General features: G+C 47.6%; 1 protein-coding gene across 1 annotated transcript; it reads left to right on the forward strand.

The window, feature by feature from the left end:
- The first annotated feature begins 11,388 nt into the window (after positions 1-11,388).
- Positions 11,389-12,396, forward strand: LOC130475730 (platelet-activating factor receptor-like). The gene has a single exon (XM_056847569.1). The coding sequence runs from the start codon at positions 11,389-11,391 to the stop codon at positions 12,394-12,396; it is 1,008 nt and encodes a 335-aa protein (XP_056703547.1).
- Positions 12,397-12,623: the final 227 nt, after the last annotated feature.

Consider the following 12,623-nt stretch of genomic DNA (forward strand, 5'->3'; position numbering starts at 1 on the left):
AGAGAGTAAGTATGCATTATGACTAGTATCCATTTTTGACTAGTAGCCATGGATAGCCCTCTCCTCCATGAACATGTCCGCTGCCCTCTTAAAGCCTTCCAAGTTGGCAGCCATTACTACATCCTGGGCAGGAAGTTCCACAATTTATCCGTTGTGTGAAGAAATACTTCCTTTTATCTGTTTTGAATTACCCACCCTTGAGCTTCAGCAGATGGTCACCCTAAACCTTTTCAAGCTAGGGCTGAGGATGGAGCTGCCATTGTGGTGCAGTGGTTCGAGCGTTGGATCAGGATCTGGGAATCTAAGGTTCACATTCCCATTCTGCCATGGAAGCTTGATCTTGGGCCAGTACCTCTCAGCACAGTCTACTTCACAGGGTTGTTGTGATGATAAAGTGGAAGAAGCATTGCACCTCCTGAGGTATCAACTGCTTTGGTCTGAAACCACACATGCTGTCTCCCCACATTCCCAAATGTCATGTCTATAAGCCCTTTCTACCTCTCACGTAAATGATCTTTTCAGCTTGTGGCTTAATTAAGAAGAAGAAGAGTTGGTTTTTATATGTCAACTTTCTCTACCACTTAAGGAAGAATCAAACCGGCTTACAATCACCTTCCCTTCCCCTCCCCACAATAGACACCCTATGAGGTAGGTGGGGCTGAGAGAGCTGTAAGAGAGCTGTGACTAGTCCAGGGTCACCCAGCAGGCTTAATGTGTAGGAGTGGGGAAACCAACCCCATTCACCAGATTAGCATCTGCCGCTCACGTGGAGGAGTGGGGAATCAAACCCAGTTCTCCAGATCAGAGTCCACTGCTCCAAACCACCGCTCTTAACCACTCTGGCTCTTCAGATTAACACCAGATTAACTCAGTGCAAAGGTGAAAGACGGTGTGTGTGTGTGTTTATGTAAGATTCTCTTACCCTTGAAAGTTGGGCAGAAGAGTGAGTTTTTGAAGGCCCAGCTTTTCTCTCCCCTGCCTGACAAGCTTCACCTACCCGAATTCCTAATCTTGGGAACTCCCTGCCCCCACTGGACTCACTTTCCCCCCCTTTGCAGCTGGTCCTCCAACATCAGCTAAAGGCTATCTTTATACTGGAATGCGTTTTCAAATTGAGTTCTGCTTCTGGTTTTTAAACTCTGTTAAATGATTCTTAGTGCTTTAAATGCTTTTGGAATGGTACCGTTGTGGCTGGACTTGTACTTTAGGGATGTGTAAACTGCCTCGCACACGTTTCTTAAAGTGGAAAGGAAACATCTGAGAGCCCTGAATCAGTGCATTCGTTCATGCAATAATTGCATTAGATTTCTGGGTGGATAGCTGCTCTGCGGTTGGGATTTTTGGCTTGGATCCCCATGTACTAGGTATGGGCAGTCTCTGCTGTGGAGCACAATTCCTCTTGCACTAGTACTTAGGGTTGCCAACCTCCAGGTACTAACCTAAAAGGGGTGGAACTCCAGCGGCTTAATATATGCTATCAACAAAAAAGCAAAGCAACTCAGGCAATTGCAACAGTAACTAGACTTTCATAAAGAGAAATTCATCAAGCTCCTACAGTGTTTCCACAAACATAAATATACCAACGGTCACATGTGACACACAAGTACAAATATCTCCATATGCAACCACTTAGGGCATGTTCACACAGAAAAGAACCTGTTCAATCTGATAAAAGGTAAGCATCCAGTTATTTAACACCTTATAAGTACATGTCCATGTCTAATATATTCTTTATGCTCCTTAACAGGTCTCCGGTAGAATTTATCCTGTTTCAAGAATTCGTCTTCATCAGAAGATTCCCGTGGACGCTGTACCAAACTAAACTTGTTTAACTGAGCATTGTTCCTTCATGGCACTGTCATGGAAAACCACGCTTCCTAATCGTGATGCATACGGATCCTTTCTCTTTATGAAAGTCTAGTTAGTGTTGCAATTGCCTGAGTTGCTTTGCTTTTTTTGTTGCCAACCTCCAGGTACTAGCTGGAGGTCTCCTGCTATTACAACTGATCTCCAGCCGATAGAGATCAGTTCCCCTGGAGAAAATGGCCACTTTGGCAATTGGGCTCTATGGTATTGAAGTCCCTCCCCTCCCCAAACCCTGCTGTCCTCAGGCTCCACCCCAAACACCTCCTGCCGGTAGCGAAGAGGGATCCGGCAACCCTACTACAGTACTTCATTGGCACAAGGGCTCATAGAAAACACTTGCTCTTGCATCAATGGAAGCGCCAGAGCTAGCGGAAGCGTACTCTGCAGCAGAGACTGTCTAGCTTACATGGAACTTGTTCACAGGTTTCCAGCCATTATTCTTTGGGGAAATGTGTTTATATAGCACCATCAATGTACATGACAATTTGCAAAGTACTGGGGAGGGGGGGGGAAAGGAAAGAAGAAAAAAAGGGAAGGCAGGAAAATGGGAAGGAAAATAAAAAAAAGGAATGAAAGAGAAAAAAGGAAGAAAAAAGAAGAAGAATTGGGTTTTATATGCTGACTTTCTCCACCACTTAAGAAAAATTCAAACTGGCTTACAATCACCTCCCCTCCCCCTCCCCACAACAGACACCTAGTGAGGTAGGTGGGGCTGAGAGAGCTGTCACTAGCTCAAGGTCACCTAGCTGGCTTCCTGCGTAGGAGTGGGGAAACAAATGCAGTTCACCAGATTAGCCTCCGCCGCTGATGCGGAGGAGTAGGGAATTAACCACCGCTCTTAACCACTACACCACGCTGGCTCTCAGAAAAGAAAGGCATGAAAAGGAAAATGAAGGAGAGAAGGGAGGAAAGGAAAGAGGGAAAGGAAGACTGATCTATGGTGTACAGGTCTATCAGTGGTTGCTAGCCATGGTGACTAAAGGGAACTTCCATGTTCAGAGGCAGTAATACCTGTGCCAGAAGGCAACATTAGGGGAAGGTCCCGGCCTCTGCCCTTTCGTTGGCCCTCCAGGGCAACCAGTTGGCCACTGTGTGAGACAGGATGCCAGGGTAGATGGACCACAGGTCTGATCCAGCAGGGCTCTTCCTATGTGCTTATGTAAAGAAAGCCCTAGTTCCGGCCCTTGTGAGTTCACAACGCAAATGTTTGCCTTCTGCAATCGATGCTGGCTTGGGTATCTGAGGCATCTGCAGCTATTTCTCTTGTTTTACTCCCACTCACTGCTTGTCGTGCGCCAGGTGTCATGACGGGCGTTGGGGAACATGGGGCTGGTTCCTCTCTGTGACCCCGCCTGTTTCTTTTGGTCGGCCCGGCTTTTACATACACGCACAGGTGCATTGCCCTGCCAACTGCTAGGGAGCCTGTGCAATTCCAAGGATTAACCTCTGACTTGGAGGGGAAGAGAAAGAGAGAGACATCCCCCCCAATAGGGAGGGAGAATCAGACAACCTGAGAGGTTCTTGCAGGACTCCTTTAAAGAAAGAGAGTAGAAGAAGAAGAGTTGATTTTTATATGCCGGCTTGCTCTACCACTTAAGAATCAAACCGGCTTACAATCACCTCTCCTTCCCCTCCCCACAACAGACACCCGGTGAGGTAGGTGAGGCTGAGAGAGCTCGGAGAGAACTGTGACTAGCCCAAGGTCACCCAGCTGGCTTCATGTGGAGGCATGGGAAACCAAACCAGTTCACCAGATTAGCCTCCGCTGCTCACATGGAGGAGTGGGGAACACATGAAGCTGCCTCATACTGAACCAGACCCTTGCTCCATCAAAGTCCATATTGTCTACTCAGACCGGCAGCGGCTCTCCAGGGTCTCAGGCAGGGGTCTTTCACATCACCTGCTTGCCCTTTAACTGGAGGTGCCGAGGATTGAACCTGGGACCTTCTGCATGCCAAGCAGATGCTGTACCACTGAGCCACCACCCCTCCCGGTTCTCCAGATCAGAGTCCACCGCTCCAAACCACCACTCTTAACACCTCCCTGTCAGCCAGGATGCAACCCATAAGCCTGGATAAGGGTAACTTAATAAAATACTGAAGCCTCTTGGATTGGCAGTTTGGCTCTTTGGGGGAAGCCAGGGGTAAAGGGTGGGAGTGATGAAATGGGGTTTATGTCTGGAGCTGCTCTATGTCAAGACGATGGCCATCCTTTCCATTTTAGAGGTTGGAGTCAAAAGCTCCATGTTACAGATGATGACTGGACAGTCCTGAGTGACCTGCCATCTTTGTTCAGGGAGCCTATATCATTTCTCCAACCTGGACCCCTCGTCCCAAGGAGGTGTGCCAGGCGCCTGCTCTTTTTGGGCTAAATGCCAAGTAAAAAGTGATTTTATTTTCTTGTAATTTCCCTGACAGATGTTAGGCTTTCCCCCGCAGGCTGTACTGCTTTTTCTTACAGTTTCTGATTAATGTTTTTAGTGGTTCGGGCTGGCATTGTATTGCAAGGGCCTTTGGAATTGTTATTATGGGAACTTGCATTGCTCTTCCTGCCTTGAGCAGTTTATTTGGAACACATTTCTTAAGCAAATTAATTAAATCAATGAGCTACACATTTAAACAGGTTGAAAACAGGGTCGAAACCAGTTTAAAACAGCTTGAAACCAGGCTTAGCTTTCCCTAAAAAAACCTAGGAACTTTCCTGGAGAGGGTATTGAAAATTGCTTATTAGTAGGGTTGCCAGGGCCCTCTTCGCCACCAATGGGAGGTTTCGGGGGCAGAGCCTGAAGAGGGCGGGCTTTGGGGAGGGGAGGGACTTCAATGCCATAGAGTCCAATTGCCAAAGCGGCCGTTTTCTCCAGGGGAACTGATTTCTGTCGGCTGGAGATCAGTTGTAATAGCAGGAGATCTCCAGCTAGTACCTGGAGGTTTTAGCAATTCAAAACAAAAGCACCAGTTAATATTGTGCAATAAAGATGACAACAATGTTATTGCTATTAGAAAATATATATTCAAAAGTAGTTCTAATAAGCACAACCCAAGTTGAGCAGAACACCACAATAATCATTTACAAATGGTCTGAAGAAGACCCAATGTGAAGACGCAAAGGCGTTACAAATGAGTAAATATCAGGCACAGTTGCTCAGTTTTTAGGAGACCATAAAGTGCAAATGCAATAATTTAGGCAGCAAAGACTGGATGTAGTGCGATGGAAATCCGGTATAATTCCATTTCATGCAATACTTTCTCAAGCTTCATAAGTCCTTCATTGCTGTGAAGAAAAATGCATGACTGAATGATGCCCATTCGTTGCCATTAAAATCATTGCAAACAAAGTTGTGCTTATTAGAACTACTTTTGAATATATATTTTCTAATAGCAATAACATTGTTGTCATCTTTATTGCACAATATTAACTGGTGCTTTTGTTTTGAATTGCTAAAACTTCCAATTAGCACTTGTAGCCGTTCTTGATTAGTACCTGGAGGTTGGCAACCCTACTTATTAGTGATCCCCAATACGGTTTTATTTTTTTCTGTGCCGAATGACAAGTTCACAGGAATCCCAACTCTGGAAGCAGTGACCCTTCGTCCTGCTTCAAATTAATTTTGATTTGGCAGAGTAGAGAGAGCTCTTTCTCCGGTCTTTTTCTGGCTGCTGCTTCTGTCTTTTCCCTGAGTCTTTTATTTGCCTACCTTGTTTATGCGTCATCTGTCAGCCATATTCTGTCTAGGAACCTTTGATATGTTTATCAAATCCCTAGCTTCCTTTGCTGTTACGCTCCCGAATTCTTGTCCTTGATCAGAAAGACACTCTATCCCTTCTAAAGGCCTTCTTTCCTTCCTTGGGCCGGTTTTGGAAGCTGTCATAGCCTCGGGACAAGTTGGCTCTTATCACAATCGCCCTGGGACTGCTTGCCTTCATATATTCCTGGCCCAACGGGAAATTTCCCAGTAAGTGAAAGGGTCGGTCCGATCCTGCTCCTTCCATTCTTCCCCTAGGCATACCTGAGGCTGCAGCATGAACTCTTTCAAGTGGGTCAACTTAAGCAAAATCATCTGGCTTGTTACCTGTTGGATGCACATCATTGATGAAATGACTCACACCAAAGGCGGCTAAGGGGAGACATGATAGAGGTCTATAAAATTATGCATGGTTTGGAGAGAGTGGACAGGGAGAAGTTGTTCTCCCTCTCCCACAATACTAGAACGTGAGGTCATCTGTTGAAGCTGGAGGGTGAGAGATTCAAAACAGATAAAAGGAAGTATTTTTTCACACAACGCATAGTTAAATTGTGGAACTCCCTGCCCCAGGATGTGGTGATGGCTGCCAATTTGGAAGGCTTTAAGAGGGGAGTGGACATGTTCATGGAGGAGAGGGCTATTAATGGCTATTAGTTAAAATGGATACTAGTCATGCTTCATACCTATTCTCTCTAGTATCAGAGGAGTATGCTTATTACATTAGGTGCTGTGGAACACAGGTAGAATGCTGCTGCTGCAGTGGTCTTGTTTTGTGGGCTTCCTAGAGGCACCTGGTTGGCCACTGTGTGAACAGACTGCTGGACTTGATGGGCCTTGGTCTGATCCAGCAGGGCCTTTCTTATGTTCTAAAATTGAGTGGCCAAGATGGTGTTCCATTTGGGTTAGGGTTGCCAGGTCCCTCTTCACTACCGGTGAAAGGTTTTTGGGGCAGAGCCTGAGGAGGGCAGGATTGGGGAGGGGAGGGACTTCAGTGCCATAGAATTTCCCAAGCTGGATCTGGCAACCCTAGCTCCCAACCAAGTACATGAGGTGTGTCACCAGGTACTGGAGGTAAGGTTGCCAGGTCCCTCTTTGCCACCGGCGGGAGGTTTTTGGGGCGGTGCCTGAGGAGGGTGGGGTTTGGGGAGGGGAGGGACTTCAATGCCATAGAGTCCAACTGCCAAAGCGGCCATTTCCTCCAGGGGAACTGATCTTTATCGGTTGGAGATCAGTTGTAATAGCAGGAGATCTCCAGCTAGTACCTGGAGGTTGGCAACCCTAATTTGGGTAGGATTCACCTTTAAAAGGGGACCTCACGGTGCATGTGGCCTCCCTGCAGTTTGTGGGCAGGTGCAAGCTGCACTCACCACCCCCAGCCCTCCCAGGGAATAAATAGCCTTGAGGAACTTCATCACTTAACCCTTTAAAAGGACAATCCTCACATGACCCACACTTTTAACTTTGAAGTAGTGGCTTCTGTGCCCCTATCCCCCCTCCACACACACTGTGCCAGAAGAAGCCCTCTTTCTCCCACGTCATCCTCTGTGCCCCAAGTGGGGCTTTGCTCCTTCTGTGAATAATAGGACAACTGTTTCCCGCCGGCCTGTTTTATCCCTGTAGCATATTCCCCAGCTGGTGCAGAAAATGACTCAGTTGTGATAAATAACCACATAAACGACCGGAGTTTGTTTGCCGGCCTGTCAAGAGAGCTGCTCTGCTTTCCGGAGGCACAATTGCTGAACACAGCCGAGCGGACAGGCAGATTCATATCCAGGCTCCCTCTGAGGGATTCAGGCTGTGATCAGCTAGGTAAGAAACTGAAATGAAACCGACTCGGGGCCCTCCTTGCTAGGTGCGGCCGCTCTCTTTCCGGGAGAGACGTCCAAGGAACAAAGGGTAAAAATCTTTTATTTCCTTCCTAACCCATAGAAAATTCAAGAACCCAAACTCAAAATTATGTGTGTGTTTTTAGTGCCTGGGTCTTTTGACCATCAGAAACCGATAAGATGAAGAAGAATTTTAAAAATGATTTAAAATTTTTGCACAGCTTTGTTTGTGTAAGATTAGCAACTGTTAAAAAAATGCATAAAGAAGAAAACCACCCTTATGTCAGGGGGAAGCCTTGGATGGGCAGAGATGGTGGATTTGCCAGGGCAGTAGAATTTGGAGCACCGCCCTCTTCTAGAAAGAAGCTCTCATTCTTTAAATGCTAGTGTCACACATTTTTTTTTTAAGTTTTATGTTTTCCCCCATTGTTAGGTGAAAGGAATCAGTGGTGGGGGTGGGGGAAGGGGGGCTGCATCCACTGGCCTCACCCTGCCTAAGGCCCTAAATTGACTCACAAGCCATCTCTGTTCTACAAATATGTCCTATATTTTAAATTGGATGTCTGTTTGCCCTTAGAGCCAGTTTTCTGAGTTAATCGATCCCCCAGAGTTGCCGGTGTTTTTGAATAACCCTGCTCCTGTGCCTTCACCACTAGCCTGATAGGTGGAAACATTGCAAGTCAAGCGTTCCCTAGCACTTGATGTCAGGAAAAAGTTTAACTGCTGTGTGCCAGGTTGGTGTTAAAGGCACAAGAGCAGAGCCAAGGGGGGGGGGGGAAAGATGGCAATCCTAAGAGCTATACCGATTCAGAATAAGGTTTATTTTGTTTTTAAATGTTTTAAAAATGTACAGTACACCCAGGCCCCGAGAATGCAATCTAATGTAATATATAGGGGAATGTGGTTAAGTGGCTTTGAAACAGACAGAGGAGCAAGTGGGTTTCCGATGGATAGTGTGTATATGGGTAGACAGATATTAACAGAGTTGCAGGTCTCCCAATGGCAAGAGACAATGTGACATCATTTCTGGGGGAAACCTGGAAGTGACCCCAGTTCTCTCTAGGAATGACTGGAAACTCTATGGTAAAACTATAGAGTTTCTGGGGATTCCTAGAAAGGTGAGATCTCATTTCAAGGTTTTCCCTGGAAATGATGTCATGCTTTTGCTGACGGCACCCATGTCCCTGCCCTTCTGGATTCCCACTGGTTATTCTGCCTAGTAACCCTGGGTCTAACTTTTGTAGAGCAGTGGGGCTATTCTTGAAGTACTCTCCCAAAGTTTTATTAGAATGTACTATTTCTGAAAAACCAGTTCTGTATGTTTGCAGACAAGCCAGATGTGAATGGTACCTATTGGATCTTACCCATGCTGTCTCACATCCTTCAGCTGCCAGTAGTTTGAAAATGTTTTGAACCTTCTCTGACTTTCTTTAGAAAGAGGTAGTTGCTCTCCCTTCCCTAAAGTCAGAGAAAGTAGTATCATTATATCAGTGAATTAAAGCAGCTCTCCCTTTGGAATCAATTGGAGGTTAAAAGCATAGTTTTTGGCTGCACTGTGCTCCATATACCCATAAAAACCGTGATAAATGGTATTACTATTAATAACACGCATCATTCTATAGAGTAGAACATTCTTATTTATTTCTTTGGGGAAAACACTTTTGCCTCTGATTTTTCCGCGGGGGGGGGGGGAATCACTCATACTAAATTTCAGACCGGATAAATATTTTGGATTGGATTTCTTTTTTCTTAATTGGGGGGAAGACAAGAAGCAGAAGGAGTGGGGCGGACTTGCCAAGTGAGAAGCCTCGGCTGTCCGCGGCCTCAGCTGTGCTTCTGGCTTGGCAGGGATCCTGGGATCACAACAGGTGATCTGTGGCTGGAGCCAGGGAGACATTCTGGCACACGGCCTTGCTGGTGCTAAGCCCCAGCAGCTGCGGGCTGGAGCCAGGAGCCACGTCTCCAGCGCTGGGCGGCAGCTCTTGGATGCATCTCCTTGCAGCTGTGTGGTTTTGTACGTACCCTAAGAACACCACCCCCCCACAGCCTCAGAGCAGGGTGCTGGGAGGAGAGTTGCCGCTTCTTGGAATGCAAATGGAGTTTTTCTTTGCTTAAATTGTCCTGGTCCCAGCTGGGGATTACTCGGGGGTGGGTGGGGGAAGTTCAGGCAGCTACTGCTGCAACCGCTTCTGCCTGCCTGCCTCTTTTCTCAACACATGTCCTCTTTTTGTCTCTCTATGTCCATTCATCCCTCTGTCCATCCATCCATGCTCTCATATTGTCTTGCATTTGCCGGTCTATCGGTGCCTATGAATTCATATTCATCTTTGTACCATTTAGTTCGTCCATCCCCAAAGTGTCTTTATAGTCCCTCAAATTACCTTCTGTTTCTGCATCCATCAATTCCCTCTGTGTGTTACCTATCCATCTATTCACGAGGATCTATCCATCTGCCTATTCGAAAAGACTCATCCATCCATCTATCCATTTAGAAAGAACATGAGAACATAAGTAAAGTCTGCTGGATCAGACTAATGGTCCATTTAGTCCAGCATCCTGCTTTACACAGCAGCCAGCCATTTGCCCTGGAGGACCAAACAAAACAGGGCAAAAAGGCCAAGACCTTCCACTGCTACTGCATTCGAGTACTGGTATTCAGAGGTCTGTTGCCGCTGTAGATGGGTCCTCGCATCCATTCACAAAGGTCCCTCCATCCATCCATTCACAAAGGTCCCTCCATCCATTCACAAAGGTCCCTCCATCCATTCACAAAGGTTCTTCCATCTCTCTGTCTATCCATTCACAATGGTCCATCATTCTCTCCATCTATCCATCCAATAATCCACAAAGGTCCATCCAGCGTGGTGTAGTGGTTAAGAGTGGTGGTTTGGAGTGGTGGACTCTAATCTGAAGAACCGGGTTTGATTCCCCACTCCTCTCCACATGAGTGCCGGAGGTAATCTGGTGAACTGGATTTGTTTCCCCACACCTCCACATGAAGCCAGCTGGGTGACCTTGGGCTAGTCACAGCTCTCTTAGAGGTCTCTCAGCCCCACCTACCTCACAAGGTGTCTGTTGTGGGGAAGGGGATTGTAAGCTGGTTTGATTTTTCCTTAAGTGGTAGAGAAAGTCAGCATATAAAAACCAACTCCTCCTCCTCCTCCTCCTCCTCTTCTTCTTCTTCCTCTTCCTCTTCTTCCTCTTTTTCGTCGTCCCATTCATCCATTCAATCATCCACCAAGGGCCCAACCATAAAGGTCCATCAGTCTTTTCTACCCAACCATTCATGGTGTCTTCCCATTTTTTAACCCACCCACAATCCATTGACAAAGTGTGGTGTAGCAGTCTTGGACAAGCATGAGGGAGCCCTGGGTTCAAATTGTCTCTCTACACTGGGTGACCCTGAGCCAGTCACTCCATCTGTCAGCCTAACCTACCTCCCAGCATTGTTGTGATGGTAACATAGAAAGGGAAGGACCGTGCACGCCATCCTGTGCTCCTTGGAGTAAAGGTAGGATAAAAATGGCAGAGATAGATAGGAAGTGTTCTGTTTTTCCACCTGCTTCTCCATTCATGATGCACCATCTGTCCTAGGGCTGTGTATTCAGATATTTTGAAACTGGATCAGTGCCTGAATTGCCCTGTTCAATTTCAGATTGGGTATTTCCAATCCAAAACTAAAAAGGGAATTTCAGGCACTATTTGAATCCAGATGTATCTGAAAGCACATCCCAATTCTGTGAACCCATTCACAAAGATCCAAGCATTCAGCAAGTCATACCAATTGTCTTGCCCATGCACCTGTCTGTCCCCCACCCACCCAAAGTTCTGTCTACCCATTCATCAACACCCACAAACTAGTGAATCACCTTCTCTAGCCATCTCCCTCTTTTCTCCCTGCATCTTGCTTTATTTGGGCTGACACCGTTTTCACTGTCTTCCAGCTTCGCTGGGATGAACAACTCCACAGTCGCGTGGCTAGCGGCCGGGCGGTGCCAGCACAACGATCCCATGCAGTTCATCCTGGTACCGGCCATCTATTGCTTGGTGTTGTGCGTGGGGTTGCCAGGCAACCTGGCGGCCTTGCTGGTCTTTCTGCAGAGCGGACGGGTGAGGAAGGCCATCCGCATCTACCTCATCAACCTCACGCTGGCCGATATTTTCTTCAACCTCACCTTGCCCTTCTGGATCCCCTACTACCTGGCAGGGGGCAACTGGGAGCTTCCGGAGGCCATGTGTCGCCTGGCCGGCACCACCTACTACTCGGCCACTTACAGCGCCATGGCCTTCATGACCCTCATCAGCTTGAACCGCTACTGTACGGTTGCTAAGCTGGAGCTCGCCCTGAACAAGCCGCAGGGGGCGCTAGTGGGATGCGCTGTGGCCTGGCTGTTGTGTCTTGCTTGTGCTGTCCCCTCCTTGACCACCCAGCAGACCCACCAGGCAGGGCCCGAAAACACAAAATGCTTTGAGCAGCACTCGGGCCGGAGGAGTTACGCCTACGCCATGGTGGCTCTCTTTGTGGCCTCCTTCCTGGTGGTGTTAGGGGCCTACATCTCCATCATGAGGTCCCTCTCAGCTGCAGCCAGCACCTGCCAAGGAGGACACCGGCAGCGAGCTCGCGCCATGGTCCTGGGCATGCTGTTGGTTTTTGTGGTCTGTGTGGCCCCGTATCACCTCTCCCTGGTTCCCTGGGTAGCCGCCTGGATGTCCGTTTCCTTCTGCGGGCCTCCGTCATTCCTGGACAACCTACACATGCTCAGCGTGGCTCTGCTGAGCCTCAACAGCTGCATCGACCCGCTGATCTATTGCTTCTCCATCAAGCGCTTCCGGACCGACTTGTGGAGGATGGTGCGGAAGCTTGCAAGTTGCCTCCCGCTCCCATCGCCAGCGCGGCCACCGCCGCTACCAGAGAACAGATTTCCACTCAATATCAGATCGTCGTCTTTAACTTCCTCTTAGCTAAAGCTGTGGAAGAAGTGGGGCTTCATCTGGTCTCCATCAGATGGAGCTGTCATGACCCTCGGTTTCATCTTCTGGAATCTCCTGCTCTGGCTGGAAACTGCCTATGGACTGGAATACGTGTTTTCCTTTATTGGATAGATCTTACGAAAATAGCAATCATGTTGGGTTTCAAGTCAACCCTTTCTTCCTGCCTATCGTCTGGAAGAAATGCTTTGGTTGAAATT

The sequence above is a fragment of the Euleptes europaea genome, chromosome 3 (assembly GCF_029931775.1).
Source record: "Euleptes europaea isolate rEulEur1 chromosome 3, rEulEur1.hap1, whole genome shotgun sequence".
NCBI lineage: Eukaryota > Metazoa > Chordata > Lepidosauria > Squamata > Sphaerodactylidae > Euleptes > Euleptes europaea.